Source organism: Carlito syrichta, unplaced genomic scaffold, assembly GCF_000164805.1.
Source record: "Carlito syrichta isolate Samal-C Ts95f unplaced genomic scaffold, Tarsius_syrichta-2.0.1 Scaffold303123, whole genome shotgun sequence".
In the NCBI taxonomy this organism is placed as follows: Eukaryota; Metazoa; Chordata; class Mammalia; order Primates; family Tarsiidae; genus Carlito; species Carlito syrichta.
In genome coordinates, this window is record NW_007247219.1 from 429783 (window position 1) to 455365 (window position 25583).

A 25583-nucleotide genomic window follows, 5' to 3' on the forward strand; every position below is an offset into this window, starting at 1 on the left:
CATCCACCCACCCACCCAGGCATCTACCCATTTATCCATCCACCCATCCATCCATCCATCCACTCACCTATCCATTCACCCACCCAGGCATCCACCCATTCACTCAGGCATCCACCCACCCATCCATCCATCCACCCATCCATCCACTCACCCATCCATCCATCCATCCATCCGTCCGTCCATCCACCCACTCATCCATCCACTGACCCACCCACCCACCTATCCATTCACCCACCCAGGCATCCACCCATTCACTCAGGCATTCACCCACCCACCCATCCATCCATCCACTCATCCATCCATCCACCCATCCATCCACTCACCCACCCATCCATCATCCATCCATCCATCCACTCATTCATCCTCTCACCCACCCACCCAGGCATCCACCCACCCACCCATCCATCCATCCACTCACCCACCCACCCATCCACCCACCCATCCATTCACCCACCCACTCACTGGTCTGAACAACTACCAGTCTTTGTCTGGTTGCTGTTGGTCATCCTCCACCAGCCTGCCAGCCATTCCTCTAGTACTCCTTAAACACTCATTTAATCCTCAGTAAACAGTAGACTGAATCGTGATGAGTCTCAGGGATTCTGGAGCCTCATGTCTGGGGTTAAGTCCTGGCTCCATTACTTCCCAGCAGGCTAGCTAACCACTCTGTGCCTCAGTTCTAGGTAAGCATGACAGTCGTATCTGCTTCACGCTGTTGTCTGGTGGATTCCATGCAGGTACAGAGCTTAGAACCATGCCTGCCACCAAGTAATGCTCAGTAAATATTATCTGTTAAAGTAGCTGAGGAAACGGGGGCTCAGAGAGATAAAGAAACCATCTGAGAGCAACCAGCCGAGAGAGAGCTCTTGCATTTAACAGATATGCTCAATGTACATTCCCTGAAAGACCCCAAAGGACCCCAGCCATGTCTGGCATCCAGGGCTCTAGATTTTATTCTTGTCTGAGCCAGACCAAGGGGGCTGGGGCTGCCCTGGCTGGTGGCCAAGGCTCCCTGCCATTTCAGACACCGGATGGGAGTCCCAGTCTGGACCCTGCGGGCCGACATGCCTCCAGAGAAGCTGCAGGATGCAAGCACACGTGAGTGTTCTGGAACACGCGTGCACCCCCGGCCCCCACCCTGGCCACCCACCAGGTGCAGCTCCCAGGGCTCCCTGCACAGCCCCCGGGGGGAGGCACCCCCGCGGGCGCCATTCCCTCTGGGTCCATGTGACACCAGCAGGCGGCGTGGGAGGGAGGAGGAGACAGCGCCCCACTCACTGACAGCGTTTCCTCGGGGGAAGCAGGGAGCTCCCGGCTCAGCGCTAGGCGCCAGATGGCTCTCCACAGGCTGGAAACAGGAGCGTTGCTGGCTCACTCCGAGCTTCGCGTGTGCTGGGCAGGCTTCCTCATTCCCTGGGCCTCGCCTTGCTCATCCACAGAATGGGGCCAGTGGCTCCTTCCTCACTGGGTTGTGGCAAAGGCAACGGGAGAAGAACATGGAGATGAAATCCCAGCCCCGAGCAGACCCTTGCTGCCGCCCGTTCCTTCCCACACCTGTTCCCCTTTGGAGCTGAGGGGACAGGAAGACTCCCATCTTGTCCTCCTTGAGACAGGAAGCGCTTTCCTTTGCATGTTGTCAAGGGGACGGGGTTTAGCTGTGGTGATGGCAGAAGGCCTGGAGTGGGCTAGGATGGCCTGTGCAGGTGAAGAAGCCCCAGGACACCAGAACAGCCTCTCGGGCCACTTGCACTGTGAGGGAGCTCTGGAACCCCTCGGGGCCCTGGTCTTCCATTCATCGATTGGTCTTCAAGGCCTTTGACGGCGGCAACATCCTGTGACCTGGGCCGGTGTCTCAAAGCCTGCAGGGTTTGAGGGGTCTACTGGACTCACCTGGGGCTGGGGTGGGTGGAGTTGGGGGTCCTTCGCCCCACCCTGCATTTATGTTCATCTCCTTCAACAAATGCCTCTGAGCACCTACTATGTGCTTAGCAAATGCCTATGAGCACCGACTATGTGCCAGGTTTAGGCACTGGGGCTACAACCGTGTGCAAGACCACGCCCCTAGGAGGCTGCTATCCTGGTGGAGGCCGTCAGACTCCAGGTGGCAGGTGATGGCGAGTCCAGTGAAGGAACACAGGCAGAGGAAGGAGATGGGGGGAACTGGGTGCTCCTTGGGCAGGAAGGTCAGAGAAGGCCTCTTCCTGGAGAGGCATTTGAGCAGGAGCCTGGCAGAAGTCAGTGGGAGCCATGTGGACATCTGGAGCCAGTACATTCCAGGGGGAGGGCACAGCAAGTGCAAAGCCCTGAGGCTGTACCTTGGCGCTGCCGTTTGAGAATCAGCAGGAAGGCACTGGGGCTGGGGAGCAAGGGACTGGGAGGTGAGGCCAGAGAGGGAAAGTTGGGGCAGGGGCTGAGAAAGAACCTGATTCAGGATTCTAGGCCTGGGGGTCTGGGGAGGAGGCCCCTAGGCCCAGCCTTGCTTCATGGGGCTGGGGAGAGGGGGTGTCCATTTATTTGTTTGTTGGTTTATTTATTTACTTATGTATTCATTTATTTAAGAGACAGCGTTTTTCTCTAACGCCCAGGCTGAAGTGCAGTAGCGTGATCATAGCTCGCTGCAGCCTCGAACTCCTCCTGGGTTCCCTCGAGCCATCCTCCCACCTCAGCCTCCGGAGTATCTGGGACTACAGGCAAACACCAACATGCCTGGCTAATTTTTTTATTTTTTGTGGAGACAAGGTCTAACTGTGCTACCCAGGCAGGTCTCAAACTCCTGGCCTCAAACAATCCTGCCACCTCAGCCTCCCGAAGGATTGTAGACATGAACCACCGTACGCAGGCCAGAAGGGGCGTTCTTTGGGATTACTCCTCTGAGACCCCGGCCCCCAAAGGCAGCCACACCTTGAATTTAGCAGATGAACACACTCTTGAAATTCTGAGTTCAGCTGAAGAGCCTGATAAGAAGGCGAGTGGTCTGGCCCTCTGGGCTCACAGAGCCCAAGTTGCAGACAAAGAAAGAGAAAGAGAGGCAGGGAGAGGTAACCGCTTTCCTGAGGACATCCTGCCGCATGGTGTGCTTGCCTCCCGATGCACCCCTCCCCACTGGCACTACAGCTCTTTTTCCAAAACGATGTTTGTGAAAATTAGCCTCAGCAGAGACAGCTAAAAAGGCTGAGTCGGGATGTTTTTAGCTGCCTGTACGCCAGATAAAAGGTTCCGTTGTTGCAAAAATGCTCTTCTTGTGTATGCTATAAGCATCCATTAATTTCAGAAATTACCCAGCTTCACTAAGTAGAAATGACGGGTGGCTTTTTGAATTTGAGATGAAGACGGGGTTTTTTTTAAAAATGCTGTTGATGGTGGTTTATTTATGACAGACTCTTGTCTTACCCTGAGTGTAATATCTTAAACGCCAAGCAGGCAGAGATGATTTATTTATTTATTTATTTTGTCTATTCAGCCCTGTTACAGCAGATACTCCGTGAACATTTACAGAAGAGGAGCATCTTCTTGAAGGACCACTCAGAAACCTACAACTGTGTGAGCCTCTGTACTCATATGCCGGTGGATAGGCATATGGTACATTGTTGAAGGAATGAATGAATTTGCACCCCAAAAAGGCATGTCTTCAAGCTACAAGGAGCCAGAACCCACCAGTCTGAGGTCTCTGTTTAAGGTCAGGAGGAAAAGTAGTATTTTTAGGGAAGTATCACAAGGTGAGGAAACAGTTGAAAAGTTGACAAAAGAAATTCCACATTTGGGTTCCTGGATTCCATGAATGATGCCAGCATCCCCAGCCAGAGCTAAGATGCAGCCATATCAAAGCTGGCAGGGGCCTGTATTTGCTTTCATCAGGTTATGCCACGTAACAAACAGCCCCCAATCTCAGCTTTTTGCAGTAATAGGTAAGTTTTTCTCAGTCATATGGCATCTTAAGCCAGATAAAAGTTTCTGTTGTTGCCAAAATTCTCCTCTTGTGTGTGCTATAATCATCCATTGATTCCAGAAATTACCTGGCTTCCCTAAGTAGAAATGACAGGTGGCTTTTTGAATCGGAGATGGTCCAGGCTAAGGTCGGCACCAGGCCTGGCCCCTGTGTCCCTCATCTCAAGACCCAGGCTGAATGGGACGTTCTCATGGCAGAAGCCAGGAACACAGGGGTGGACTGGAGGCTGGCAATGCCTCCTAAAGCCTCCACTGGAAGCCATCCCTCAGGCCCGCATTTCTGGGGACAAGTAAAGTCACAGGGTCCAGTCAACCTCAATGGGCAGAACTGAGAATGAATATTTGCTAAAGGAAGATGCAGTTTAACTGAGATTTAGGGGAACGTGAGTCCAGTGGATTTAAACTATTCTCAGAAGAGCCTTGGGGGTCCCTGGGTCTCTGCCACCTCCTTGGGCCACAGTGAATGAGGAGAAGCAAGGAGTCTAAGTGGAGGGGGCACCCAGACCCCCACCTTCAACCAAACCCCCTTGCTGTACCTCTTGGGTTGGCTTGTAAGTTTTCATTTGAAAGTCTCTTTTAAAAAAAAAAGCGATACATTAAAAAAAAAAAGAAACAATGGCCTGATACAATTCCCCCATATTCCAGAGAGGAGGGTTGAGGCCTCCAAAGGAGATATATGTGAAGCTGTTCAGTGGCAGTGCCAGGACATGTAACAGCAAGAGAACTCTTCACATGGCGCCCAGCTCTATACGTATTCATATATTCATTCAACAAACGCTTGCCACCCAAGAACTCTGGGCAGAATTACGGCACGCATTCTCCTCTATTCGTTGTCTATCTTGCCAACTTACTTGGCTGGTTGATTCATTCATTCAACCAACACTTCCTGAGGGCCTACAATATGTCAGGTGTCATAGGCCCAGGGAATGTAGCCAGGAATGAAACCAGTGTTCCGACCAGTGGAATTTACACTCCAGGAGAAGGAGACACACAGATAATAAATGCAATCATATGGACACACAGAAAGTGGACTAGGTGCTATGAAGAAAGGAGGCAGGGAGGAGGAGTAACCAGAGCCCGAGGAAGGTCCCCGACGGGCTGGGATTTCAGCAGCCATCACGTGGTTACGTGGGTGATGAGCTGGAAGAACTTGGGCAAAGTGGGTACCAGGGCCCCAAGGATGCCCGCCCGGTAAGGTGGAGGCCCAGCAGGAAGGCTTGGCTGGGGGAGCGGTACAGATGAGACCAGAGATGTGTCAGTGCCTCCGAGGCCCCAGGAAGGAGCATGAGCTTCCTGCTGGGCAGGGTGGAGAGTCTCTGGTCGCCAGAAGATCGGCCCCCCGGGAGGTGGGCTCTGCCTTGAGTTGGGCCAAGCGCCCAGAGCAGGGAGACCCAGGAAGCAGGCTCTTGCCACTGTGTGGCAGGCACAGGGGGTTCACGTGGGCTGGGGGCAGCCAAGGCAGCCCCAGCCTGACTCCACTGTCCAGAGGGCAGACGCAGAGGAGCCAGGACAGCGGACTTCGGTCCCTAGGGCACCATCCTGCTGCTGTTCCACTTGCATCTGATGGGGCTGGAGCAGCCGAACGAGGCTGAGGCTCAATATGTATATATGTATTCATATATTCATGTATGAATATAGGCTCAATATGTAGGCTCAATATGGATTCATATATTCACGAATATATGAATATATTTGGACCTGGGGCGCCATAGGAAGAGCTCTCTTGCTGGTTACATGCCCTGGCACTGCCACTGAACAGCTTCACATATATCTCCTTCGGAGGCCTTGACCTTCCTCTCTGGAATATGGGGGAATTGTATCAGGCCTTGGGTTTCTTTTTTAAGGCATCGGTGTTAGCTTCCAGGAGTGACGGGGTGTGGAACGGTGCGGTCCTCCGAGGCATCACCAGGGCCCGGAGAGCGCTCCCTGGCCAGAGCTCTGACCTGGATTCCGGCCTCTCCGCCTTTCGGGAAGGCTGTCCCACGGGGCGCCCATCCGTCCCTCTAACCATGCTGGGGGCCCAGTCGCCCTGGTCACCCGATTCCTCTCGACCTTTCTTCTGTCCGTTCATCTTCCTGTCCCATCTCCCCTTGTGGGTGGGATCTTTCCCCTGTTTTACCTCACCCGCTATCTCACCCACTGCCCCTTCCCAGGAAGACTTCTCAAGGACCCTCCACCAGAAGCTGTCCCCCGCCCTGCACCCCAACAGCCTCTGCCAGAGCTGAGATGCTGCTTCTTCCTTCATGACTATTAGACAGCTCCCCACCTGCCCTGTTTGATGATCAGCTGCACACGGGCTGTCTCTCATTCTGGGGGTGAGCTGGGAGGTCCCCACTGTCGCCCCCCCCACACACCCAGCTAATCCCAGACACACAGTGGCTCGGTCAATGTGAGTTCCTGCCTCTGGGATCAGGACCTGATGGCCAGGAGGGGGCAAGTCATCCTGAGGCTGAGGGTGGGGGGCCGAACACTCCCTTGCTGAGTATCCCAACCTGCCCATCCCCTCCCTAGCATGGACCACAGTGTGCAGGTGTGACTGATGGCTATAACCTGCCCCTCTGCTGAGTGCGTTTCCTTAGACAGTTGTCAAAGCAACCACCACAGAGGAGCTGCAGAGCAGCCCGCAGCACTACAGATCCCCACGGTGCCTGTGAACTCTCACAGTGCACAAGCTGCCTCATAGAGGTCCTGAGTTATTTTTATTATTTTTTTTTGAGTTGGAGTCTCACTCTGTTGCCCAGGCTGGAGTGCAGTGGCACGCTCACGGCCATACCAGCATCCACCCGCTGGGCCCCGGAAATCCTTCCGCCTGAACCGTCCAAGTAGCTGGAATGACAGGCACACACTACCACGACCGGCTAATTTTTGATTTATTGTAGAGACGCGGTCTCGCCAAGTTGCCCGGGCGGGTCTCGAACCCGCGGGCTCAGGCAAGCCCCTTACCTCAGCCTCCCAAAGTACTGGGATTACAGGCTGAGCCACCGAGCGTGGCCCTGAGTGATGTTGTTTTGGGGTTTTTGCTCTGACCTCACCTCCAGTTAGGGGTGTCATCTCTGGTGCTTTTGAGTAGGTAAGAATAGGCCTGGCCATAGGTGGAAGCTCTTTGTGGAAGAGACAGCTTTCAGGCGACCACCTGCGGCTCCTGTGGGCCTGAGCCCACTGGGGAGGGAGGAAGAGAAGCTGGCCAGTGGGGGGAGTCAAACTTTTTTGGAGCATCAAGGCCAGGAGGGCGATCAGGATCTGGTTCAAGCTCCTTGCTTTGCAGGTGGGGAAACTGAGGCCTTGGAGGAGGGAGAGCCCTGAACCAGACTACCCAGCTGAGCTGCTCCCAGATTCCTGACCCCCAGAAATGTGCAAGAGAAAAAAGGTGTATTCTCTTATTTAAAGCCACCACACTTGGGAGACATTTGCTACATAGCAATAGGCGACTAATACCATCACCTGCCTTCTCCCATCAAGTTTAGCTTCCAAAGACCTCTGGCGGCTTCTCAAAATCAGATCGATCCCCAAAGAGTGACGATCTGCCCCCGCCATGGCTTTGAGCAAGGATCGAATCTGGGTGGTCTGGCTTCAAGGCACTCCACTCCACCCTGCATTGCCAGGAACTGTGGCATGTCCTCACTAGCGACCCTCACCCTAATGACTGCTTCTCCTACCTCCCAGGGGCCGGCGGGGCGGGGCTGCTGCCCATCTGTGTCTCTGTCCTTTCCGAAAGGACGTGCCCGAGCCCCAGCAGAGCTGGGACTAGACGGGCTCAGCCTGACCCACTCCGGGCAGGGTTTCTCGGACACCCAAAGCCTTCCCCGGGCGCTGGAGCCCATGGTCAGCCTTGGGAAGGGACGGGTTGCCATGGAAACCTCCGGACTCCACAGACGCGCCAACGGCTGGCTTCAAGGAAACCTTTCCATGGCTCCATTTGGGGCTGTGCTGTGAGGCGGCCAAGGGGTTCATTGGGTCCCCTGTCAGGACGCGATGTCGGGTGAACATCCGCTGGGCCCCTCCCTCCCTGCCCTCCGGGCGTGCAAGGAGACACCCATGGCAGCCTCCCGTGGGAGGGTGTGTGGGTAGAGGAGGTCTGCTGATGATTGGCATGTGGGGTTGAAGCTTTAATTAAAGCGAGCATCACGTGTCAGTCAGAAGAAAAGAAAGTTCAACTCTGAGCCCCGTCTTTATCCCAAGCGTCACTTCACGAGCCCTTTCCCATGAGGGGGAGTGTGACCTTGTCTGATAGCTGCGCCGAGATCTTTCTGAGATCTTTCTGGGGCTTTTCCAATCTGTTCCCGAGTCCCGCATAGGCCAGCGTGGCGTCCGTGTGCCGACCTGGCCACGCGACTGCAGGCTGACAGGCGGCGCTGGGCTGACCTTTAACGGTCCCCAGATCTGTGGTTCTCAATCCCGGTGTCCTGTCATCACCGCCTGGGCAGGTTTTTGAAAATATCCACGTCTGGGCCTCGGCCCCGTCCAGTTAAATAAGATCTTTGAGTGGCACCCCGGCCAGGGAAATCTGTGAGAGCTCTGCCTGTGGTTCTGATGGGCGGCCAGGGCCGAGATCATATAGGGAAACTGAGGCTCAGGAGGAAAAGGGAATCGCCCCAGGCCTCCAGGTGGTGAGGGGCTAGGGGCATGTGGAATCGGATCTTCTCCATCCTCCTGGCTGCCACAGCTCTGAAGGTGGGAGGCGGGTGAGAAAAAGGCTCAGAAAAGGGAGGTAGGTGGCACCGGAGGGGCCAAAGCCTAAGAGAGGGGGGCACCGCTGAGAGAAGAGGCTGAATCACCGCCCCAGGCTGGGGAAGGGGAGCAGTGCAGGAGCCGAACCTCAGCCCTGCCCCACCTTCTCAACAATGGTGGAAGTGCGACAGAACTTTCTAGTAACCGTGTGGTCACGGGCCAGCAGCATCCGCATCCCCTGGGAGCTTGTTAGAACCTCAGGGCCTCCACAGACCTCCGGAATCAGAATCCGCACTTTCACAGGGGCTGTGTGCACACGGCTACATTTGAGAAGCCCCGTGGCAATGGACTCTGGGACGAACTACGGCACTCGGAGCCTAGTCATGTGGCCCTCGGAAGGTTCTCTTCGCTTCTCTCGGATAGTTTCTTTGTCTGTATGTGAGGGTCACTGAACCTTCAGAGGTCACAGCTGGAAGGAACGGACGGGGAGTGAACGGACAGGGTTCAGAGCCGTGTGTTTCCAACAGTGTGGTGCCTCCCTGGGGTGGGGGGCGGTGGGGAGGCAGGGGGACCACAGGGAGGTGGGAGGGCCGACGGGGAGGTGGAGGCCAGCGGGGTAATGAGGGAGTGGGGCGTGGGGAGGGGAAAGGGGGGAGTACCACAGATGGAACAGACACTCCAAGAGGCCTCCAAGTTCTCATGTGCCATTTAGCTCAGGCAGATTCATTGCTAGAAATCACATCTCCCGTCTCTAAACCCCAGGGATTTGGTTTCCGTCCCATGTCTTTATGATCTAAAAAATAACAGAAGATATCAAAACAAAAGTTTGTGCCAAGGAAGAGAAGTCACTCGAACTAGAGGGAGAGGAGTGATGTGTCTACCTTCCACCCCCTCTCGCTCGATCTTGGCAGAGCGTGTGGGCGTGCCTGTGCCTGTGCCTGCATGCGAGTTGTGTGTGCTTACGTGCATGTGTGTGCAGGTATGCGTGCGTCCATGTGCGTGCACGCATGGCTGCAAGTGCTTGTGGGTGTGCACGATATTGTGCACTTGTGTGTGTGCATTGTGTGCACGTGTGCATGCCTGGTGGTGGACGTGTGCATGCCTGTGTGCATCGTGCATGAATGTGTTCATGCGTGGGTACATGCATATACATGTGTGGCATGTGTTTTGTGTGCATGTGTGTGCTCGTGTGTACATGTGCAAATGCATGGGCCTGTGTGAGCGTGCATTCGCATGCCCTTGTGTACAGGATGTGTGTGTGCATGCATGCGTGCCTGCACGTGTGCATGTGAGGTAGGTGGGACGGAATACTAGGTGACTTCAAGGTTGCCTCGGGAGGGTGGAGGGGCATTGGAAAACCCAGGATATCCTTGACATCTGAGGATGTAACGTGCAGTTTGGGGTCATTTCAAGGGACGCCGAAGAATCATGGCCAGGTCATTATCATTTTGATGGGGTAAAAACATCAGTGTGGACTGGAGCTGGTGAGGGAGCCTCCCTGACCCCCGAGCCATAAGCACGGTTTCTTTCTGGAAAACGGCCTCGAAAGCATTCCAACTGCTAGTGCTAATAATGGAAAAAAGAATGAAGACATCTGAGCATGTGTCGGCTTTCAGTCTAAAAAACAGAAGCAAGGAGGGATGGGGAGAGGAACTTGGCCCTGGCTGGAGCCTTTGGCTCCAGAGGCATCACCATAAGCCGGTCTCGGTGGGAACCAGGGACAATGGTGCCCCACACAGCCCTAGAGAGCCTTGAGTCGGCGTGGAGCAGCTCAAGGGAGAGAGGAGGCCCTGGCGAGGCTGGTGAGTGACAAGCATATGCTAATTACTGAGGAGGTGGCAAGGGTCCTGCCCTCATAGTCATTAGACCTGCAAGATAGGGCTCAACACGTCAGTTAGACTGTGTTCCTTTTTTCCGAGTCGGGAGTCTCACTCCGTCGCCCAGGCTGGAGTGCAGGGGCACGCTCATGGCCACTGCAGCCTCGACCTGCTGGGCTCAGGCAATCCTTCTGCCTCGGCCTTCCAAGTGGCTGGAACCACAGGCCCGTGCCACCGTGCCTGGTTAATTTTTTGATTTATCGTAGAGATAACCTCTCGCCAAGTTGCCCAGGCTGGTCTCAAACCCCTGTGCTCGGCAATCCCTTCGCCTCTGCCTCCCAAAGTGCTGGGATTACAGGCGGGAGCCACTGTGCCGGCCACTTTGCTCCTTTTTAGAGGGCTGGTTTATGCTGGAGACAGTAGTTCCCAGTGTGAGATTCTTAAAGATCTCGCCTTATTTCTTGTGCGTGTCAAGGGCCCACAGTAATTGTAAGTATCAGGAAAAAAACTGGGGGGAGTTAGGCGGAGTCAAACTTATAAACGCATGAAAATGATTAATAAGAAGACTTTAATGGCTCATCGATATTGAAGGCTGATGATACACCAGGTGCTGAGTGAAGAGTTTTTATATTAAATACAATTACACTCATATTAAGTAGAATAATGATTCCTCACCCCCAGAAGTGCTTCAGGTAGCGTACTACAAATCCTTAAGAGGCAGCTAAAGTTGCCAATTCCTCTGAGAAAACTTTCCTCCTGCCTGTGTTAGCAGTGTGTCCCTGAATCCAGCGCCTGTCCCTCCCCCTGCCCCCAGAGTCCCTGAGCACCTTTTCAACCGTCCCCAGAGACACCGGGACTCCAAGGGAGAGCTACGTGTTTGTGGCGTGAATGTTCGATGTCACGTCGCGAGGGCTTCTTCCTTCCAGCTGTCTCTGTGCCTCTCCCTCCCCTCCTCCCCAGACTGCGGCCTCCGTGTCTGCTGGCTTCTCATTTGGGGGAAAATTGATTCCGGCTTTTCCGTTTCAGGTTTAATGTCTTGTAAAAAACGTTAGAGTGTCAGCCTCGGTCCCCAGCAGGTACACCAGGAAGACTATTGCCTCTGAAGGAGGGATGCAGGCTTCCCCGCAGCTCAGGCTGACCCTGTGTCAGCTCCGTGTCCTGCCTTGTCCTTGGAGGCCTCTCTCGGTCACATCCCCCGCCTGGGTCCTGGATCCCAGCCCTTCCCACGTCTCCAGAGATCCCTTCCCAGCAATCACCCCTCCTTCTCCCCTGATCATCCTCCTCCCCTTCTTCTGGGTCTTTCTTGGCAACACTTCAATGAGTTCAAGTCTTAAAGAGCACGATAGTAGGGGCCGGGTGTGCTGGCTCACTCCTGTAATCCCAGCACTTTGGGAGGCTGAGGCTTGAGCCCAGGAGTTCGAGACCAGCCTAAACAACAAAGCAAGATCCCACCTCTACGAAAAAAAATTTTTTTTGGAGTGCGGGTCTCACTGTGCTGCCCAGGCTGGAGTGCAGTGACATGCTTATGGCCACCACAGCCTCGACCTGCTCAGGCAATCCTTCCACTTCAGCCTCCCCAGCAGCTGGAACTACAGGCACGTGCCACCACACCCAGCTAACTTTGATTTGTTGTAGAGATGAGGTCTCGCCGTGTTGCCCAGGCGGGTCTCGAATCCCTGGACTCGGGCAATCCTCTCACCTCCGCCTCCCAAAGTGCTGGGATTACAGGCGTGAGCCACGGTGCCTGGCTCACAAAAAACATTTTTTAAATGATGCTGATACTAATAGTGATCCCCCTTAAACCCCGAATCCCCCGCGGCTTGCCCAGTGTTCCTCTCCCGTTTTCACAACATGCTTATTAAAGATGTTTAAAAAGAGAGAAAAGGATGCTCTTGGTGTTTGCATGCCACCCCCTAATCTCACAGTGCGACGCAACCTGTCTCCCGACCTTGGTTCCAAGTCTCCAGCGGCCTTCGCGTCACAAGTCCGGTCGACAGGCTTCAGCCCCTCCTTCTCCTTGCGGCTCCGACCCTGGCGATGACGCTTCATCTCCACCTCCCTGTGCCCTTCCGTGACTCGCTGTCCGGTGCTCTGCTCACCCTCTTTTCTCCCTCCCCATCTGTCCACTCCCCGCCTTCTCCCCAGTCACAGTGCTCCTTGGGGTCCTCTTCTCACGCACTGTCTGGTCCACACCCTTCCAGCGGCTCACAAAGCCCAGCTCGTTCGCTCTGGTCAGGCTCCCTCAACTAAGCCTCCGGCTTCACAGCCAGGTTCCCGATCCTCCATGCACTCAAAGGTCCCACGGACGCTCAGATGCCCACAAGGCCTGTTACCATCACACGATCGGGGGTCGTGGGGGTTATGGACCCCACCTCTTGGCGGGAGGCCTTTAGAGAATTGGGGGCAGTGTGTTAAACCCAGACAGTGAGCGTGCATCAGACCCTCACAGGGACCGGCGTCTGTACCTCACATGACACCCTGCCAAGTGCTTTCGCCCACACTGCCCGTGCGGTCCGGGAGCAAAGACGCTGCCTGGGCGAAGCCACATGGGGAGCGCAGCCCACCCCCTGGCGGGCCCGCCATGAGTCTCACTGGCACGGCAATCATGATGGCTGGCCCTTATGACATGCCGGGCACCGCTGTAAGCATCTCGCAAGTGTTCATTCATTTCCTCCTCATAAACATCCAACAAGATGGCAGTGCTGTTGTTCCCGCTTTATAAAAGAGGAAACTGAGTCACAGAGAAGCTACAGAGGAACCAAGGCCAGGACTAGAGTGAGACAAAGGACACGACTGCCTTAGGTGCAAAATTTGAGATGCCAAAAAGAAAAAACCCTCAGGAGTCAACATAAATAATATTTTCATGCAATATTTTTATTTTTTAAATTTTTTTTTTAAATATTGATTTGTTTTGAGACAGGGTCCTGTTATGTGCCCAGGCTTGTCTTGAACTCCTGGCCTCAAACAATCCTCCTGCCTTGGCCTCCCAAGGTGCTGAGATTACAAGTAGGAGTCACCATGCCCAGCAATTTTCATGTCGTATTTTAAAAATAAAAAATTATTATTTTTTAACTTCAGGGAGCATCGAAGGGAGAAAGTGAATGAGAAGAGTGAGCCAAGCACCCTCCTCTTCCTCGGTCTCAGCTTTTGGTGCCTTGTAGACTGCAGCAGGAGGAAGGAGAGGAAGGCCTGCCTTTGAAGGAAGACTAGAAGTTTGACTACCAGCTGGACCAGGGGCTTTTGCCACGGAACATGGCTGCGGCGTATTCCATTTCCCCAGAGAGATGAGAAAAAACCTGGGACAGTTCAAGTTGTCCCCTGGGGACAGGGAAGGGGCTGGGCACATGCTCAGAGCCCATTTAAAGATGCTGCAGAGGCTAGAGCCATCTTCGGATTTTGTCCACGGAGTGGGGCTTGTTTGGAGTCGGGACGTGCGTGGCATCCCGAGGCTGCACCCGCGGCCTCAGAGTGGCCGGGGGGTGGGACCGGAGGCTGGCCAGCCAGGCCGCTGCTTCTCTTTTCCACAAAGGCTCACCACTGGGCATGGGGCCACCGAGCACTGACTGCCTCTCTCAGGCCTGTTCATAGACGGGTCCGGTCACGCCACTGAGCTCTTGCCAGTGGGAGTGACGTGCCTGTGGCCCTGAACACAGCAGGTGTCCATCCTCTGCGCTCCCCTCCCCTGCCCCTCCAGCTGAATCTGAATGTGGCGGTGGCTTTAGACCGCGACGAGGTCCTAGAGATGGAGAAAGTTGAAGACGAGGAAACCTGGATGCCCGAATGACCAGGTGGAGCAGAGTGACTTCCACGAGAAAGAAAAGCTCTCCTCTGGTTACAGCGGCGCCGTCTTTGACCACGAGTGGTGGAGCACCCCACCGCCTGCGTCCTTCGAACCACGCTCAGACCTGCACCCCAACCTGCTGGCTTCTCCCTACAGACAGCACGCCCCACCCCCACCCCAGCTGGCTCCATTATGAAATCAGACATTTTGGAATCAGACATGGAGGGGTTCTAGCCCAGCTCTGCCTCTTCCTGGCTGTGCAACCTCGGGCAAGTGGCTTTACCTCTCTTACCCCCATTCCCTCATCTCTAAGAAGGGATGCCTAATCCTCCCACATGTTCCCCATGAGGATCCAACAAGAGGATGCAGGGGAAAAGGCTGGGCACAGTGCTTGACGCCGAGTAAGGTCTCTGGAAAAGGTCAACACCCTTTTCCTTCCCCTGTTCCCAGCAGCCTTTGCAGCGGAGGCCCTGGCAGGCCTCCCATGAGCCTCCACCACATTGTGACGCAAGACTGAACTTTTTGCTTTGAGTAAGTGACAGGTTCAGGAAGGTAGAACGGATCAAGTTCTTGGAGTTTGCGGCGCCGCAAATTCTCTGAAATCAGATTTCTACCACTCCCTTCCTAGGGCCGGGGGATGGATGACCTCCACCCCCCACCAGCTGGTCTCTGGATCGTCTCGCCATGAGGGTAATTTTCCTACAATCTTCCTCTACCCTCTGTCCAGGGCTAGGAGGACACTGACTGGAAAGTCCTCTCCTGCCACAGCTGGTGGCAGTTAACCCCCTTCAGGACAAGAACTGCAAGACGCCGGGAGCAGGGAGTGGGGCGGGGGCTGCTGGAGCGGGTTCTGTTTGGTGAGATGGGAATGCAATGGATTATGCCACAAGAATATTAATTCCTTCCGGCAGGGAGCATCAGGCTGCATGGGGCTGTCGGTGTGTGTCTGGTCCAGCTGCCCTGATGATGAAGAAATGGAAGCAGAGTCCAGGAGAGGACAAGACTTATTTGCAGACCCACGTGGAGGGAGGGAACAGCATGGCAGTGGCTCTGGTAGGACACCCCAAAGGGTGTTCCAGGCAGCCAGGTGCCAACTGCCATGCAGAGGGAGCGTTGGCCTCCAGCATTTATGCTTACCAACACCAGGACCTAGAACACGTCAGAGTGCCTCCCACATGGACCTTCTGCGGCTGGTGTGGGCAGAGGGTTGGAGGACAGCTGAGCTGCTGGGTTGGCAGGGGCCAGGAGGTTTGTGAATGTGCAGGGTTATGGGCTCCCAGTGGGCAGGGACCCTGCCTGTCTCTCTCCGGCCTTGTCTCTCGGTCTAGCATCAATTATGTTCAGTTGAAAAACAGACTGCATCTGCACCTCACAGAGGCAAAAATCCTTCCCCCACCCACACGGAGGTAAGACCACCCCTGCTCAATCTCTGACCTGGGCTTCCACCAGCAATGCCAACTTGGACAAGACACTGAGGTCTCTGAGCTTGGACCCTCATCACACTCTGAGGTGAATTCGAGTCGGCCTTTCGTGTTCTGGATGGCAGGAGGGTGGCGTGAGAGCTGACGTGTAGAACATGCCTCGGGCACCCACTGACCCCCTTCCTTTCCTTTGCCAGGGAAGCCCCTAGGTCCCAGGCAGCACGTGAACTGTTGCTCAGGGTGCATGCCCTCTCCCTCAGCCCCCACTTGCCGTCCCCACCCACGTCCTTCCCATGTCAGGGGAAGGCCCACACGTCCCTGGGGTTTACTGAGTACCCTCCAGGAAGTTGTCTGAAAAACCCACCAGACACACATGGGCTGCGTCCTGACCCTAAGGGTGACGGTCTCTGTGAGGCTGCCCACTCTGGGCACTGGGAGGACACTGAGTGGCATCCCAGGCTTCCACCCACCAAGATGCTAGCGGCACCCCTGGCCCATCTTGGAAAGCGGGTTTCCAGAGGTGGTCAGATGTCCCCTGGGGCAGGATCTTGCTCCAGGGGGCCGTGAAGAACTCGGACATCAGGAACCTGAGGCACTGGAGGTCCACATGGAGCCTCTCCTGTGTGACCCGGCCACCCCTCCAGAGGGACACGACACCTCAGTACACACTCCTAGAGGACCCAGAAGGGTCAGGCAGAGGGGTGCACCACCTTGAATCTCAGGGTTTTCTCTCTCCTCTCATATTTAAACTTGGAGGCAGACCCAGGACTGCCCTGCAGGGCAAGGGCACCCAGCAGGTGCATTTTGGTGGGGAAAGCCAACTCTGGCTGGGAAAGAGGCATGCCTCTTTTTGGAAACACAGAAAATGCACATGGTTAAGCCGGGCTCGGTGGCTCAGCCTGTAATCCCGCGCCTTTGGGAGGCTGAGGTGAGTGAATTGCCTGAGCCCGCGGGTTCGAAACCCGCCTGGGCAGCGAGACCTCATCTCTACAATAAATCAAAAAACCAGCTGGGCATGGTGGCGCATGCCTGTAATTCCGGCTACTCGGAAGGCTGAGGCGTAAGGATCGCCGGAGCCCAGCAGGTCGAGGCTGCGGTGGCCGGGAGCAGCCACTGCACTCCAGTCTGGGCGACAGAGTGAGACTCCAACTCAAAAAAAAAAAATGCACATGGTCAAGGCCATAGCTTTGTAACAAACCCACTTTAATTGAGAGTATACACAGAGCTCCAGGCTGGGGGTGTGACAGTGAGACCAGGCCACACACCTGTGTGGCCAGGTGCCTGGTCTGCTCAGAGGGCAGGGAGGCGCGGTTGGGGGACAGAGGCAGGATCAGAACTGTGGCTTTGGGTACAGGCAGGAGCCAGGGCTCGGGTGCAGGTGTGGGTGTGCAGAGCTGGGGCCAGGGCATATGTACATCTGTGTTCACATGTGTGTACATGTATAGACATGGTCACGATGTACACGGTATCTACAGGATCCTCACAGACTGGTCCAGGGAGAGGGTCGGGGACACGATGCCCCAAAACCCTGAGAACATCAGGGGCTGAACGTCCAGAGAAGGGGCACATCGTGGTATGTTCTAAGTGCCCAGAGCTAGCCTGATTCTGCCGCTCACGGATTTTCTGTGTGACCTAGGGCAAGTCACTTATCCTCTCTGGGCCTCAGAAAGACTCACAAGATAATCACTAAGGTTCCCTGTGGCCTTAAACTTCAATATGTTTAAAGAGATCAAAATACAAAATGTGTTTGTTAAGAGCTGATGATAAGGGCCTTTGGTTTACAGGTTTGAAGCCCACCATGCCTGAGTGCATGGTGGTACCCGGCACAGCCCAATCCCGGGTGTAGGGAAAAGACCCAGCCCGAGCTTTTCTGCCAGGCCTCTCCAAGGCTGAGCTCTGGCCCCTGGCTGTTCCTCCATGCCTGCCAAGGGCTATGTGGGCAGAAAATGGTGGGGCGGCAGGGGTGGGCAGAGACCAGGGCCAGTGGCCCCTCTTGGTTTCCTAGCACACAGTGGATCCAGCACGCAGCAGGTGCTTAATAAATGCTTGAGGACCAAGCACAGTAGAGGACAGCCTTGTTCTAGGCGGAGCTCTGCCCTGAACTCTCCAGGGGAACCTGGGGTGGGGTGGGGGTGGGGCCTGGGGCCTGTCACTTTCCCCTCTGTGTCTCCGTTGTCTCCTCTGTGAAATGGGGGCGCAAAGGAAGGGCCCCGGCCAGCCCACCCCACGCTTGTGCAAGGGTCTGCAAACTGGCACTCGAGGCGGAGGCCAGCGTCTAGCTGCAAACAGGCCACGGAGACCCTGTCTGGGAGCAGGGGCAGGCGCTGCGGGCTGGGCGGGGCCTGCCCAGGAGGGGTCACGAGGCGCTTACAGTACAGTGATGTCCATTTCTAGAGCTACACACGACGTGAAAACAGCTGCAACAACAGCAAAGCACAGCCGCCAGGTGGAGGCCCGGGGAGGGGCAGAGCGGCGGTCGTCTAAGAAATGGCCACATCCCCTTCCCTCACACAGCCGCCACTGGCTCAAGGTCAGGGGTCGGCGGGGGGGGGGGGTCGACGTGGGAGTGTGCAGGGGCAGGGGAGGTGCAGAAACAGGTGAGCCAGTGGGCAGGCGCTTCAGGATCAGGGGGCTTCTCCCAGGTGCCACCAAGCCAAGCTGGGCCTTCCGACGGGAGGGTGAGACCTCGCCCGATGGGCTCACCCAGGAGGTCCCGCGTGAGGCAGGAATCCTGGCCTCTCTGGCATCAGCGTCTCTCCCAACCCGAGGAAAGGACCGCTCCGACTCGGGTCTCTGCATAACTCCTGAGGCTGCAGAGACGTGTCCACGGAGGCGCCGTGGACAAGAGGACTCAGGGGTGCGGGGAGAAGGCAGAAGGGTGTGCAGCGGGGCCGCCCGGAGCCTCCAGTCTGACACCGAAGGGCTGCGGACAAGGCTGCAGCCGGGGCCTCGTCGGGAGGCGTGGGCAGCAGGCGTCGGGGCCACCTCCCTCAAGGCACCAGCCAAACCCCTTCCCGGCGCCCCTCGGCTCACTGGATGGTGCACTTGTCCCGCTCGCGGGCCTGGCCCTCCCGGAGGACCTTGGCCTTGATGTACTTGAGGTCACTGTTGACGCTGGGGCGCCGGGCGAAGGGCGAGACCATGCCGTAGGCGTCCACCTCCTTGACGCGGCGCATGCAAAAGGGCCGGGGGTGGAAGGCGTCACCGTACTGCACGGAGATCTTGCGGTGCAGGGCGGGGCTCATCTCGTGCGGCAGCTTGGCCATGCTGAAGAGCACGTAGAACATTTCGTCCACGTTGGTGTTCTTCTTGGCAGACACCTCGAAGTAGGCGCAGTTCTCGTCGCCCGACACCAGCAGCTCTGCCTCGGTGGTGGGCACCTGGCGGCACAGCTCGCCGTGGTCGTTCTTGTTGCCACAGATGACCATGGGCAGCTCCGCCGCCTCCTTGGTCTTGTTCTTCAGGCAGGACTTGACCTCCAGGATCTGCTTCTGGAGCCGCTTGACCTCGTCGAAGGACTCCCGGTTATCCAGGCTGAACACAAGGATGAAGACGTCACCTGTGGGGAGAGAGCGCGGCAGGTGGTGAGTCGTGGGCCGGCCGGACCCCTCCCTGCCGCGGGTCACCGAGCGTCGGTCCTGATGGTTACAGGGTGCTGAGCCCGTCACCTGGCATCACGGACAACCCTCACAGCGACTCCTCAGGGGGCTGCTATTTTTCTCTACACTTTTCGGGGCAGGAACTGAGGCTCAGAGGGGCCAAATCCCCTGTTTGGGGTCACGCGGCTAATATGTGGCACTGCCTGGTCGAATACAGCCAACTGGCTTCACATGTCCTTGCAGGACTGGAGGGGGCGAGGGACTCATGTGGGTTGTGCTGGCATAATGACAGATGCCATTTCTGTGACAACAGGCGTCCTGCCTGTCCTGCTCAGGCGTAGTCTGCACCTTGTCTCCTCGACTTACTAGCATGTAGCCTTGAGCGGGTCACTCTCCAGCCTCAGCTTCCCCACCTGTCCCATGCAGATGAAATCCTGCCTTGTGGGATTATTTTGAGGGCTGCATGAGACAAGGAACAGAGAGTGACACGTGCCCAGGACCTCAGGTGTCAGGACGGATAATAAGGCCCGACTGAGAGCCCGGCGTCAGTCACGCACTCCACGGCCCTCATTCCCTTGATGCCTCACAACTCCCCTGGCAGGGAGATTTTGGTACCTTCATGTTACCAGTGAGCAGACGGAGGCTCAGGAAGGGCAAGCGGCCTGCCCAACGCCACACAGCTTACACGCCGACTCTGCCCTCACCCAGTCCATGTCCAACACCCAGTGAGTGCCGCTTCTTGAACAAATCATGGGCCGAATACGTGAACGCCAGCCTCCAAGGCCCATGTATCTCGACCGTAGCTCCCCGTGTCACTCAAGACAGGGCTGTGAATCTGGACTGGGGCTGTCACGGACGGGACAGGGCGGCGGGAGGCTGACTGGACTGGTGCCTTTGTCCCAACTTCCAGACTTTACAACCAGGATCACAGTCTCACTCTCCAAGCACCTGCACCACGTTTGCTTGAGCTCCGAATAGCCTGTGGCATCGACCCAAGACCTCCCACGAGGAAACGGAGGCCCAGAGGAGTCGGCAACCAGCCAAGTTCCCCGGAGGAGAACCAAGCGCTTCCAGCTTCCGGCAGAATGGCAGCCTCCTTCCTCTGGCCCCCAGAGTGCGCCATTTGCCCCAGAATGGCACGTGCCGCACACAAAACGGCGTTCTCGCCGAAGGTGGCTCTCAGCAGCGAACCCTGGAGCAGAGGAGGACCCTGTAGCCCACCCATCCTGGCCACCAGGTCCCTCGGTGCGAGAGCCGGTCTGTCGATTGCCAGGTGTGCTACCCCCTGGGGCAAGTTACACAAACCCCTCTGGGCCTCAGTTTCCCCGCTTATGAAATGAGACATTTCCCCAGGGTCGACGTAGGGTGGGTGCTCACCGAGGACGGGACAGAGGGGAGGGAATGGAGGGGGCCGCAGGTGGGCTGCTCTGAAAGACACTCGCAAGGCAGCGTCCTGGGCTGCCAAGCCCCATCCCGTCAGGGCTAATCCGGGGCCCCTGAGGGCTCACGGTCCTGACACGTTCAGACGAGGGACCGTGGTGCCAGACATCCGAGACCAGCCACCCGGCAGCTGGAAGAAGAGCTGGCGGCAGAATTAATGGCTTTCAGAGTTTCCTGCACGGCAGCTCCAGGTTGGAAAATGAGGCACGGTTTGGGGAGTGGAGATAGCGCACAGCAGACAGAAGTGCTCAGAATGAGATACCGCGAGAAAGAGACAAATGCACTTGCGCTGTGGGGACGCGAAGACCGATGCCGGCGTGTTCGCAGGAGAGCTGGGAGGGTCCACGCTAGACTGATAGGCTGGCCACCCTGGGGAGGGGACAGGAGCCGGGACTGGGGACATGGGTCAAAGGGGCATCAGCCTGATTTGCAGCGTTTGAAGGCAGGCTGTTTGTGAAATGGAAAACGAATGTTGAAACCACGCACGTGTGTCCCCCCATGAGCCTTATTGATGTCCGTGGGCACCCAGTCCCCTACCCGAGGCTGAAGGGCTGAAGCCCGTGCCACGCCCACCCACGTGGAAGCTCCTGCCACATGCTCTCTTGCAAGCCCCAGAGGGGGAGTGCATCTGTGGAGGCCGACTCAGATGGGTTCAATGGACCCATCAGGCATCTAAGCCACCGAGAGGCGGGGCCAGGATTCAAGCCCAGGCTGACCTGGGGCTTTTCTATCTGAGCTCCTTCTCAAATATATGGGGTGAGGGGGCGGGGCTTGAGTGCCTTCAGCAAGGATAGCATGGACGCCATCTGCCCAGGGTACCCGGGGACAGAGCCGCCCACAGCCTCAGGCTTGGCCAGGATGGGGCCGGAAGCTGGGCATGGCATGGGTCTCTTGGCGTAGAAACAAGGCGGGGATTATCTTAATGATGGCCAGAGATACCTGCTCACTCCTTCCCTTCTCATGGCCCAGCCACAGGAGGGCATGGCTTGGAAACCACTCTGTGGCCTGGACAGGCACCTATAAACGCTGACTCAGTGAAGACCCGTGTGTATTGTGCACTTCCTGTCTGCCCACCAGACACTTTATATACACTAGCTGGTTTCACTCCCACAGTGACCTCTGAGGTGGGTGTTGACGCGATGCCAATTTTACAGATGAGAAAACTGAGGCCGAAAGAGATCAAGTCACTCACCCCTAGGTCCAAAACCAGGAAGCAGGGGGACCAGGACTCAGACCCAGACAGCCAGGGCTCCAGGCCTGCCCTCTTAGGGACCACACTCACGTACCTGAAGCCTCTCATCTCCCCGTGTCCCCGAATCACCCATGACACCCCTCCCCACCGCCCCCACCCTGCCTTCTCCCCATGCCCAGCCGAGCTGAGAGGCCACAGGACAGGCTGGCGGTAAAGCACAAGTGCCAGCCTGCCATTTGCCAGCTGTGTTACCACCTGAACGGCCTATCTCCCAGGGCCGTTCAGAAGGTTAAATAAACCCATGCCAGGCTCTAAGAACGGGTAAGTGTTAGCGCGGTGGCCACTGCCTGGTCCTGCCCTCCCCTCTCTGAGGGGCAGCAAAGACCTGGGGTGTCAGGAGGCTTGAGGGCCAGGACTGACCTCCGGCTCTGGAGCTCCGCTGGCCACCTCCTGGGGGAGAAAGGCAACAGCCTGGACGCTGTTCTGTGCCCTGAAGGGAGCACCCCCCAGGGCGGGCTTGTATCGTTTCTGATGTGGAAGACAGTACGGGCAGCCGTGAGCCACCGAGCCAGAGTCAGAAAGAACGGGCTGGGGCCCCGACTCTGTCCCCAGTCCGGGCGGGCAGTGAGGGCTCCGCGAGCATCAGCCTCATCTCAGACGACGGCTACGCCAGCCCCCTGCAAACCGCCGAGTGCCAAGCGCGCACCCGTGCACTCCCCGCCCGCGCCGGCCCGGCCCCCCGCCGCGGCGGCCTCACCTGTGAGGATAGACAGCCTGCGCATGGCCGGGAAGGGGTGGTTGCCGGAGGTGTCCAGGATGTCCAGCTGGTACATGTCGCCGCGGATGTTGTACACCTTGCGGTGGAAGTCCTCGATGGTGGGCGTGTACTGGTCCTCGAAGCGGCCGTTGAGGAAGCGGGAGACGATGGAGCTCTTGCCCACCCGCGAGGCGCCCAGCACCACCATGCGGTACGAGTTCTTGGCGGGCACGCTGAGCGTGCAGTTCCCGCTGGACAGGGTCTTCATCATGGCTCGGGGCTGCGACTGGCAATGAGGGGAGGGGTCAGGAGGCCCTCGACCCGGCCCCGCGTGGCGGAGGCTCGGCCTCCTCCCCGCGGTTTGTCTAGGATGCGGCTGTCTGTCTGTGAGCTGGAGGGGATGGGCGGGGTCCCACGGGGCCTGGAGCTCCACGCACGCACCCCCCCCCGCATCCCGGCACGTTCCTCCACTCACCTCCCCACGCGCCCACCCCTGTCGCCCCTCCGTCCATCCACCCCTGGGGATTCGAGCTCGGGGCGGCTGGGGGTGGGGTCCCTGCTCTGCCCCAGTCGCGGATCTGGGCGCCAGGCTGAGCCTCTCTGAGTCCCTTCCCCGTCTGCAACGGGAGCCGCCTCCCAGCCAGGCCGCGAAGGACTCAGCACGTGGGACCTCGGCACTGCGAACTCCGTCCCGCTTCCTCCACCTGCCTTCCCAGAGGCCCGTGATGCCAGGACTCCACACGGGAACGTCTCGGTAGACGTTTCTTAAACCCGAGGAGGGGTGCCCCGGCCATCGGCGATCCCGGGCTGTCAAGAGAGGCCACGGCCTCCAAGCCTCGAGGCCCGGGTCGCCCCTGCGGCCCCCTCAGGAGGGCCCACCTTTGGAGCTGTGCTGAACATCTGGAGAGCCCCCAGCCCAAGGTCCGCCAGCCAGACCCTCTGTGTCCTGCCCAGGCCCTGGGAGTCGGCCTGACTCTGGGAGACGCAGAGGCCTGGACTAGAGGCCAGGAGGCAGCCTCCACAGCCTCCTCAGGTCCACCCCACAGACACTCACGGCGCAGCCCACCCCTCTTTTCTGCCTCAGCACCCACCAGAATCCCCCATCTCCTGGCCCAGTCACCCTAGTCAGTGTGAGCTCTGCTGAGATCTGCCCCCTCCCCTTTGCTCATGCCACCCCTCACCCAACACCCTCTTCCCCTTAGATCCCAGGGTCTGGCTCCAATGCCACCTCCTCTCTGAAGGCCTCCATGATTCCCTACACCCCAGCAGGAATCCCTCCCCTCTCTAGGGGAGAGATTTCCAACCTGGAACCTGCAAATGGGTACGGGCCTGCGGAAATATCAATCTCCTTGGCCCCCACAGGCTGCCACAGGTTGTGTGAGTTGAGCACTGCACAAGACACGTGGCTGGGTGGGGGGCGGAGGGTCAGATCCCAGAGAAGGGGCATCTCTATGCGCTCAGACTCGGTCCCCAGCCCTGGGTACCCAAGTCGGCTGCCTCATCCGTGCACCTCCCGGCACCCAACACCACCATTTGCTGGTCATCTTGATGCTGAGTCCAAGATGGCCCCTGGAGGTGGAGAGACCTCCTGAGTGCGGGGCTCTGGCACGCCACGCGTCCTATCTGCTCACCGCGCCCAGCTGCCAGCCCCTGTGCAGTAAACTGGCTCTCAAAAATACCTTGTCAATTTCCATGGCGTAAATACTCCCACCAGGGCCAGCTCCAAGCTATCAACGTGACCTCAGTGAATGAATCGCAAAGAGACGCGCACAATAACCCGGCTTAGCACGCCGCTGGCCCCAGGCCTGCATGATCACAGCAGCTGCCACCACCTCAGCCCGTGCCGTGTGCCAAGTACTGTGCTAAGTATAGAAATAATCACAGCCAGCACTTAGTTTGCAGTTAATATATGCCAGAGCACTCTGAGTGCTACACACACATTAACCGACTCCAGCCCTCAGTAACCCCACAAGCAGGTGCTATTACTGCCAATTTACAGGGGAAGAAACTGAGGTACAGACAAGTCAAACTCTAGGCCGGGAGTGGTGGCTCACACCTGTAATCCCAGCACTCTGGGAGGCCGAGGCAGGACTGCTTGAGGCCAGGAGTTTGAGACCAGCCGAGCAACATAGCAAAACCTCATCTGTACAAAATAAAATAAATATTGGCCAGGTGTGGTGGTGTGTGCCTATAGTCCCAGCTACCCAGGAGGCTGAGGCAGGAGGACCGCTTGAGCCCAGGAGTTGGAGGCTGTGGTGAGCCATGATTGTGTCACTGCACTGTAGCCTGGGCGACACAGTAAGACCCCAACTCAAAAACAAAACAAGCAAAAGATCTCTCAACCACAACAGCAAAATTACTTGCTTGCAGTTACACAGCCAGTAACCAACAGAGGGGAGATGTGACCCCAGGCAGTCACTGAGGATACAACCTCCCCACCGGCCCCCATGAGGTATGGGCTGTCTTTTCTGTTTCACAGATAAGGATCCTGACACCCAAAAGGCTATGTGACTGGCCCACTCAGTTAATGAGGGAGCCGGGGTGGTAACTCCACGCCTAGGGCCCCCATACCCCCCGCCTAGTTCAGTCCTAAAGCCGTCTTTGAACTTATCCCAAAGAACTGCCATGCCAGGTACACAGCTGGTGCTCGATAAATGATCTGTGAGTGAATCAAATGGCAAATGGCTCTGCCTCGGGGCTTGCCTGAAGCCCCCCTCTGAGACCTTCTACCCTCAGCCCCAGCCATTGGGTCCCCCCCCAGGTAGCCCTGCTGAGGTGCCCTGAGCATACCTGCGGGCAGGAGGAAGAGGAGGCTGGAGGCCACAGCCCCTTCTCAGTCTCCTCAGGGCTGAGCCAGACGGGCCTTCAGGGGAGATGAGGGAGGAGGGTCCCCGGCCCGCGAGAGCCCCTCCCCAAGACCCCTTCATAGAGGGACTCTGCTGGTCACCTCTGTCTCGACAGAG

At 57.2% G+C, this 25583-nt stretch overlaps 1 protein-coding gene across 2 annotated transcripts; it reads right to left on the reverse strand.

Annotated features, from left to right (window-relative positions):
• Positions 1-18172: 18172 nt before the first annotated feature.
• RASD2 (RASD family member 2) lies at positions 18173-22905 on the reverse strand. Of its 2 annotated transcripts, none has more exons than XM_008057783.1 (2): positions 22621-22905; positions 18173-19191 (listed from the first exon to the last, which is right to left on the reverse strand). In XM_008057783.1, exons 1-2 carry the CDS (start codon positions 22889-22891, stop codon positions 18662-18664), a joined length of 801 nt encoding a protein of 266 aa, XP_008055974.1. In that variant the 5' UTR covers positions 22892-22905; the 3' UTR covers positions 18173-18661. The 2 variants fall into 2 exon arrangements, with proteins under 2 accessions (XP_008055974.1, XP_021567871.1); XM_021712196.1 differs by having other exon boundaries at positions 18173-19117; positions 22621-22894.
• Positions 22906-25583: the final 2678 nt, after the last annotated feature.